The sequence below is a fragment of the Littorina saxatilis genome, linkage group LG16 (genome assembly GCF_037325665.1).
Source record: "Littorina saxatilis isolate snail1 linkage group LG16, US_GU_Lsax_2.0, whole genome shotgun sequence".
Lineage (NCBI taxonomy): Eukaryota > Metazoa > Mollusca > Gastropoda > Littorinimorpha > Littorinidae > Littorina > Littorina saxatilis.
Window position 1 is genome coordinate 24,784,160 of NC_090260.1, and position 8,999 is coordinate 24,793,158.

General features: G+C 41.3%; 1 protein-coding gene and 1 long non-coding RNA gene across 3 annotated transcripts in view; both read right to left on the reverse strand.

The window, feature by feature from the left end:
- The window catches only part of LOC138950645 (uncharacterized), a 20,498-nt gene extending 17,731 nt beyond the window's left edge, over positions 1-2,767 (reverse strand). The window contains exon 1 of one of the 2 annotated variants that reach the window (XM_070322360.1): positions 2,305-2,767. In XM_070322360.1, coding sequence (XP_070178461.1) covers positions 2,305-2,615 — 311 coding nt within the window. In that variant the 5' untranslated portion in view covers positions 2,616-2,767. The remainder of the gene's footprint in view (positions 1-2,304) is intronic. The other variant, XM_070322361.1, reaches the window with a different exon arrangement.
- A 1,801-nt stretch (positions 2,768-4,568) lies between these two features.
- On the reverse strand, positions 4,569-6,418 carry LOC138950646 (uncharacterized). Its single transcript, XR_011450757.1, has 2 exons — positions 5,529-6,418; positions 4,569-5,169 (listed from the first exon to the last, which is right to left on the reverse strand). It is a non-coding gene; the product is annotated as an uncharacterized lncRNA (long non-coding RNA).
- Positions 6,419-8,999: the final 2,581 nt, after the last annotated feature.

Below are 8,999 nucleotides of genomic sequence, written 5' to 3' on the forward strand. Positions count from 1 at the left end.
TGGAGAAAGGTGTCGTGTACATGTTTGACACCAAGGTGGTTAACCAGCCAGAAATAAAGGCGCTGAGAGGGAAACGTCGATCGCTTCTAATTTCTATGCAAAAAATAAATTTTGCTGGTAGTTGGGCATACAGCTGCCATATCTGTGCCGGGAAAAAAGCGGTTATTGTTAAGATTGCAGACCAAACATCAAGGAAACTTAAATGAGACCAGTTTCCTACTAACGCTTACTTCTGGCAGCCCCGTGCCACCAGATGACGCAAGGGTGGAAAATGGATACCGCCATCCCATGAAGATGACCCGTGTCCGACCCACCCTAGATTCGAACCCAGTGTCGCAGCCGCCTGGTGAGTTAAGGGTGGAAATTTTTCCGATCTTCCAGGTCAACTTATGTGCAGACCTGCCAGTGCCTTATCCCCCTTCGTGTGTACACGCAAGCACAAGACCAAGTGCGCACGGAAAAGATCCTGTAATCCGCAGCCGGTAATTTCCGCGCATATGTAAATTCCGCGCTTGTAAAATACATGTATGCTCCGCGCAATATCGGGTTGTAACTTCCGCGCACGAATTACTGGTTCGGCTCATACAACTTGCGCGCGTACTCACAGTGCAATGACCACTGTGACACATTTTTTTACCCCTCTCACAGACACACAGACTCACACTGTCACTGTCGGCCGGTCACTGTCACTGCCATGGATTTAAAACAGTCTGAGACCATAAGAAAAAAAGATGCCATCGTAATTGACGGTTACCTCGACGGGGTGAGGACCACAAATGGATGTGAGTCCTTCCACAGACATTTTAACGATCAGTTTTACGTGTCTCATCCCAACATACACGAATTCATGCAGAAACTGAAAGAGGTGCAAACAATCACATACGTTAAAATCAGCACAATCAACAGTGGACAGGGACACACGCGGCCGAGGCCGCAACGAAGGCAGAAACTGCTGGAACTGGGGAGACTGCAGCAACGATACAACACGGGGGAAATCGACAGGAAGGAATACGTCAAGTCCATGGCTGTGACTTCCCCCCTCTTGTACCTTTGCTGCAGTCTCTGTGACTGTGATACCAGACACCCGAAATTTCTGTAATTTCTGTTATATAATAAGTGAACAAAATATTCTTATACGCATGGTTTAAGTCTTCATTCGTTTTTATCGACTTGTCTGTGTAATAAAGACGTGTTCAATATATAGATATACAAGTGTCAGTTTTCATGGATATACAAGTGTCAGTTGTTAATGTCTCAATGTCTCACATTTGACCGAGCAAAGACACGCGCGCTAGTTTCACATCACATTTTGCTAAAACACGCGCGCATCTTACATATACACCACGCGCGGGAGTTTCACATGCGCGGAAGCTTCAAAATTGGGAAAGTGCGCGGAGTGTTCATGCACCCCTGTAATCCATGTCAGAGTTCGGTGGGTTAAAGAAACACGAAAATACCCAGCATGCTTCCCCCGAAATCTGCGTAGGCTGCCTGAATGGCGGGGTAAAAACGGTCATACACGTGACGTAAAAACCCACTCGTGCAAAAGCATGAGTGAACGTGGGAGTTTAAGCCCATGAACGAAGAAGAAGAAGAAGAAGAAGAAGAACCCAGTGAGACACAAGTCTGAGCTACAAGACCCCCATGTTTACATGGCGTCAAGTGCAACCCAATGTTGCTAAAAAGATACAGGTTCAGTGTTAGCAAACAACGCGTGTATCAAGTGCATCAGAGATAATTCGCAACGTTATGATGCTGTTGCACTTGCAGTTGGAAACAAACTCATAATCTCCTAAATCTAGTTGATAAATTTACCGAAAGCTAAGTAATCGCAGGGAGAACTGGCGACCGTATTTTAAATTATATTTTGGGCCGTTGTTTAAAAAAAAGACATGTAAATATATTTCTTATTGATGGTACTGTTTACAGCTTATGTTTCAAGGCGAGAAAAGCTTCTTTTTTTTTTTAAACAAAATATCTTCACTCCTTTCAGCATTAAAAAAGTGTACCATCGCGCTCTCATTCTCAACAACAACAACAAAGAAATGGAAAAAAAATCTGCCTTTTATCTGATGCTACACAAAGGTCGTATGTTTCTGGAAATAGAGCACCTTTGGTTCATTTTTGAATAAGACGTCTGAAAGGCACTTCATAAATAAATGGCACAGAAGCAAAAGTCGTTTGGGAACAAGCTCAGTAAACGGTAATACCGGTTATACTCGAGATGCGACTGAGTTTCACCCGAAAGGGCTGACGTTCTCAGTGACTGATTAACAAGTGTTTTCCAAGAACTCGTGTACTTACCAAGTGTCTCCAGTTCGTCGTGGGAGACTAGCGTGATAAACGAAGCCGTCTGCCTGTCCCCCATCGTGTCTGAACGATTTCTTCTCGATCGCTAGCTCTGCTGGGTAAGGGCGAGGCTGTCCCGTGATGAGGCCTTCTGGCTGTCGCGGAGGATGGGTATATGTGGATTTCCCCTCTTCTGCTCGATTGCTAGGGAACCAGACATCGTCTTTGAGGAAATGTGTGTTTGTTTGAGTGGTCAGACGTCCTGGATGGTTGCAAGCCAGATCGGTTGCACTCAGATCTGGATTTCGTTTAGCGAACATTTCCATCGCGTCCTCGGTCGTGGCATGGTTCAGTCATTTAGAGAGTCGCTGTGTGTCAGATAAATACGGGTTTTAGCTAGAAATCATTGCCCAGTTAGCTGAGCAAGCTGTTGTGTGCACTGTGCAGTTTCGTTGCCTAGAACAGCACACGCTGCTTCGTTGACGTCATTTTTTTTATCACGAAAAAATGTGACGTGTCATGATCGCGACGTCAGGCGGCAACTCACGATGATACAAGAGCTATTTATAGATTTCACGATCTTGTCAATTGATGGCAATGCTAGCTGAGGCTGCTGAGGCCACCAGAGGCAGAGACCGTACAGTACATAGATCTGTGTACTCCAAAGTCTCTGTAGAGAGGAAATGTGGGTGTTTTTTTTTTAAGCGAACAAAGAAAACCGTGGCCAAGTTACGAAGAAACAATCAAAGCGGGGAAAAAACTGAAAATAAATCCAAAAACAAAGAGACTGCCAACGTTCCAAAATTCTGAATAAAAAAACAAGAAAGGTAGGTTGTTGGAACGTTTGTTATTGACAAAACAATACATTCACAAATATATCGACCCAACGGTCTTTAAATTGCACAGCGGAAAAAACAATGAGTAACAACAGAGACAAGAACTTAACTTGATCGAAGGAATCCAACAAGCGGCCGAAACATTCGATCAAGCTAAGTTCTTGTTACTGATTGTTTGTCAGTTGGGTCGATATATTTGTGAATGTAACGTATTGTTTTGTCAATGACAATTCATATTTATAATGTAGGGGGAGGTTGCCTAATATGGACCACTTTTTGTTTCATGCTGATAACTAGCTTGTTTTTTTGCAAAGAAGTTTCATTTTGTGTTTGGTAGTTCTTCTCTCTTTAGTTAACCATTAGGCCTAATCAGAGCGAATTAGCTTTGATAGACATTTAGCAAAAATTAAATACAGAAAAATTCACAACTGGTCCCTATTAGGAGCCTGGGCACCTAAAACGGACCGGTGAAGAGGCCTTCACAAATCACAGTAAAAAGCCCCCTATACTTCAAAATAACATGATACAACTTGGTGTACAAGTCACGAGAGCGTTATTGAAGCACACCAGGAAACTAAAGAAACTGATCAACAAGTCGCGTAAGGCGAAATTACTACATTTAGTCAAGCTGTGGAACTCACAGAATGAAACTGAACGCACTGCATTTTTTCACAATGACCGTAGTCCGTAGAAGGCAGTGAAATTGACGAGCCTGTTCAGCGCGGTAGTGGTTGCGCTGTGCTGCATAGCACGCTTTTCTGTACCTATCTTCGTTTTAACTTTCTGAGCGTGTTTTTAATCCAAACATATCATATATATATGTTTTTGGAATTAGGAACCGACAAGAAATAAGATAAAATTGTTTTTAAATCGATTTCGGAAATTTTATTTAAATCATAATTTTTATATTTTTAATTTTCAGAGCTTGTTTTTAATTCGAATATAACATATTTATATGTTTTTGGAATCAGAAAATAATGAAGAATAAGATTAGCATAATTTTAGATCGTTTTATAAAAAAATAATTTTGATTACAATTTTTAGATTTTTAATGACCAAAGTCATTAATTAATTTTTAAGCCACCAAGCTGAAATGCAATGCCAAAGTCCGGCCTTCGTCGAAGATTGCTTGGCCAAAATTTAAATCAATTCTATTGAAAGATGAGGGTGTGACAGTGCCGCTTTAACTTTTACAAAAAGCCGGATATGACGTCATCAAAGACATTTATCCAAAAAATGAAAATAATGTCTGGGGATATCGTACCCAGGAACTCTTATGTAAAATGTCATAAAGATCGGTCCAGTAGTTTACTCTGAATCGCTCTACACACACACACGCACAGACACACTGTCACGAAGTGGTTTGCATGTGAATTTATTATGCGTGTTCTGCCCTTTTGCACTGTCTCTACCCTTTCACACCAAACACTTCAAAAACAGAACTTGGGAGGGTGCAGGCTCATTAATTCCTCAACCAAAAACAACAAACTTCTTCACTTTAAATACATCAATACGAACAACTTTTCAACACACAGTTCGCACAATCTTCCAGCTTTCACTCAAGGCATGTAAATACATATTATAACAATACTTTCTCAAATATAGATTAACGCACACAAGAAGGTACCAACAGACACTCACGAGTTCGTATCACGGCTCACTGCATGTCGCCAGTTCACTTACTTGTCCCGCTGAATCGTCGTAGAATAATGAATTCAGATGCCAACACACAGAGATGCTAACACACACCTTTCGCTGAAGATGCCAACACACACCTTTCACTGAAGATGCCAACACACACCTTTCACTGAAGATGCCAACACACCTCTCACTGAAGATGCCAACACACACCTTCCAGGTTTCTCCCTGAGAAACCCTTCCGCCCGTAGCGGAAACAACCGTCGTCAGCTACGACCGGTATCGATGAAGACTCCACTCGTCTAGTCATCTGCGCAGAGGTGGTCCCTTGCTTCCACCGTCGTCTAGCGCTTCTCTCGTGTAAGGTCCCTCCCTTATACGCCATGGAAATCCCTCATGGAAACTCCTAAAGAATTTAACCAAGTCTTAATACAACATTCTCTAAAACCATCTCTTCTTCCAAACGTTCATGTACCACTCATACATTCTCGTTCATTCCACGTTCACATTCCGTACAGATTCAATATCCAAACTAACACTTAATCAATGAATAACACTCCCCATACAAAGCATGACCGTCTTAAATATAACATAAATGCGTAGCAATTATGTTCAAGAAATTCCCCATGAAAAACCGTGAAACAATTACATCAAGAATTCTCTCAAAGCTTCACACTAAGATTGGGTGCACTTTATACACACTAACCTTTACGCTCCAGCTATGTATTCCAACGTCAATAATATACAACATAGTAAATCATTTACCTTAAGAGACCCGTCTCTTGAAAGAGTACTTGTTCCCAGAACAAGTCTGACACACGCTGAACAACCTTCCCGGTTGGAAATCTCACACGCTGTGTCGTTATTTACCCCAGACCAGCTACATGTCTCAAACACAACTCACATCAAGCTAAGCCAGTTTTACGTGCAACACCCGAAACACGTGAATAACGCCAGTCCGGTCAGCTACCCTCGCCTGTACAACATTTAGGGAGGTTAAAAACACGACGTGGTTTCACCTCACAAATATGCTACTCACATCTTTGTGACATCCCCCTTCCCGGGGAAAAAAGAAAATTCTTGAGTTTTCTTTTGATCAAAACAACCTTCTTTTTCCACACATCCCATAAACCTGTGGTATGCTCTGATCTACGAATGACCTGGACAAAATGTCTGTCAACGTATTCCTGTCTCATGCTATTGGATGAACCTCGAATCCTAATTCTTGCCGTTAAAGACACCACCGCATCACATGTTTTGAAAATGTCTACCATCTTTCCAAACACCTGTGCCATATCATCCTTATGACTATCTGTCAAACCAGGATCAACAACAATATCTCCGCTTGTCTCTTCCTTCCCCTTAGGCAATGTAGGTAACGGCAACGTTTTCCTCTCCTCAGTCAGAGGTAACACTGCAACATTTGCCTCTCCACCTTCACTTGGGAAAACATCATGACTGCCCCAGTCAGATCTCAGTGGAATGTCTTCGCGAAACCCACTACTTACTTCCTCAACATCAACAACCTTCTCTGCACAAACTGCATACTTCTCATCCTCTCGTGACACACTCAACACCTCTTCCAATGTCTCATCTTCTCTCAGCAAACTTTCCAGATCCTCCTCGTTAACCGACACATCAGGAGTAACCACATTTTTCAATGGCACCGGGAAATCCTCCAGTTTCTTTTTGGCTTTTGCCCTACTCGTACCACACACGACCTTCTCAAGTACCACCTCTTCAGTGATTTTCTTGTGACTTACATCAGCACACAATCCAACACCCTGCGTATTCCCAAGGAATAAATCTACTCTGGGTACCACACCCCGAAGATTACCTATCACTAGGTCAGCGACTGGGTCTGTGAGCACACAACATTTCAACTTTCCCTGAAAATATGGGGTATCGACAACCACTTCCGCCAATGGATACAAATCAATCCGTCCACTAAAACCCTTCACTTTTTGGACCTCTCCCTTTATGTACTGGCTTGGTAAGACCAACGACTTCCTTACCCCAGCTACATTAGCTCCTGTGTCTCTCAGTACTGAAACTTGCTTCCCATTAACGATACCTTCCGCTAATGGCAACGACCCGAATGCTGCCGAGCTTACCAACACTCCAGCGTCCTGACAATCCGCTACCGACTTCGCTGAATATGCTACCTGAAAACATTCTCTAGCGTAATGGCCCAACTGCCCACATCTGTAACATGTGTCCTGATTTTGCTGTTCCGTACCTGTACCTCTAGTACTTCCTTGCTGCCATCCTCTTCTACCCGGCCTACGATCATCTCCTCTGCCTTGAAACCTGGTATTTCTGCTCATACCATCTTGTCTTCTGCCACTATCACCTTGACCACGATTGTAAGACTGACCCGATCCACGATTCTGATTGAACGCTACGTTTCCAGTTCCCAAAGGAGTTACTTGACTCTTTCTGGCCAAACATTTATTCGGATGGGCTGATTTGTACATTTCTGCGCTAGCAATCATGTCTTTTGAATTTTTACAATCACGTTCTTTCAAAAAGACTGCCAAATCAGTGCATACACTGTTAAGGATCTGCTCACACAACACAAAATCAAACAATGCTTCATATGAGGATTCTATATCCGACAACCTCAACCAACGGTTGAACAAATGCGTCATCCTTGTTACGTATGTGCCAAAACTTTCATCAGCCTCTGGCTTCGTACTGCGAAATTTCTCCCGAAATCCCTCTCGAGTGCACTGAAACTTCTTCAATAACTCTTTCTTCAAGTCTTCATACGACAAAGTACCCGTTGAAAACAATGAATGAAACAATGACAAAGCTCCACCCTCCAGATAAGCTGATAAGTACGTAGCCCACTCTGAATCATTCCATTTGTTCGCCTTTGCATGCGTTTCAAATCTGAACAAGAAACTGTCAATGTCATCCTTATCTTCCTTGAACATGGGGAGTTTTGGGTACTGGGGCCTAATGCTGGGACCTGATCTTCCACCTGCATTTCCACCTGTACTTTGCTGCGCTTCTGCTTTCTTAAACTCCAAATCCATTTTCCTCGCTTCAGTATCTGCTTCTAGCCTCTTTGCATCCAATTCCATTTCTAACTTTCTTGTCTCAGCCTCAGCTTGAGCTTGTGCTTTCTTTGACTCAGCCTCAACTTCTAATCTTTTTGTCTCAGCCTCAACTTCTAATCTTTTTGTCTCAGCCTCAGTTTCTAATCTTTTTGTCTCAGCCTCAGTTTCTAATCTTTTTGTCTCAGCCTCAACTTTCTTTGCTTCAACTTCAGCTTCAGCTGCTACTTTCTTTGCGTCCCTTTCCTGAATTCTCTCTTCTCTATCCATATGATCCTGGGCAAACTTAAACAAAGCTTCTGCCTTTAAGCCATGCTTCTCTCCCAATGCCAAATAATGATCATAAGTGCTACCACCAGTATCACTATGCTCTGCCATCTTTACAATGTCAAAATATCAAAGTAATCTCAAAGTAATACAATGGATCAAATAACACAAGTTCACAAAATTGTTTTAAGTATCAAAAAGTTGTATCATACACCAGTTTCTCGCAATACTAAACACACACAAAAGAGTATCATAAAATACTAAACTACAAGAAATCTTGTGCCTTTTTAAAAACAATCCTCAAATTGTTTACTACTTAACTATTTACACAACCAGTCTCAAAAATAAACAATAAACTTAAGAGTCACAAAAAAAATTATAATTTAGAAAATATCAGATTAAACAATTAATAACAGCTTCAAACCTTGTCAATCAATGTCAAACTTAAACTAACAACTTTAAAACATCAACAACAACAAAAATAAAAAATAAATTAACTGGAAATTTCAAAGTTTCTCAAACCCAAATAACACACTTTAAATGAAAATTTCAATTCCACACACCACTAACCAGCGTCAGATCCTTTAAGGAAAATCAATCGCCAGAGCAAAACCGAAACAAAATTTAAATCTTCACAACGACAACAACAAAAAAAATTACCCAAAAATTTGTCTAAGTACAAATTATTACTAACCATAAAAAAATAAAAAAATAAAAACCCACAAAACTTTCCCCAAACCAACAACTAAATATCAAACACTAGTATAGGGGAGATAATCACCCTATTACTAATCCAACTACAACTAGGAACAACAACAACAATAATAAACAAACACTCAAGCCAGAGTACACAACTAAAAAAAAATATCAGAGACCAACCAAAAAAATACAAAATTTCAGAATTTAC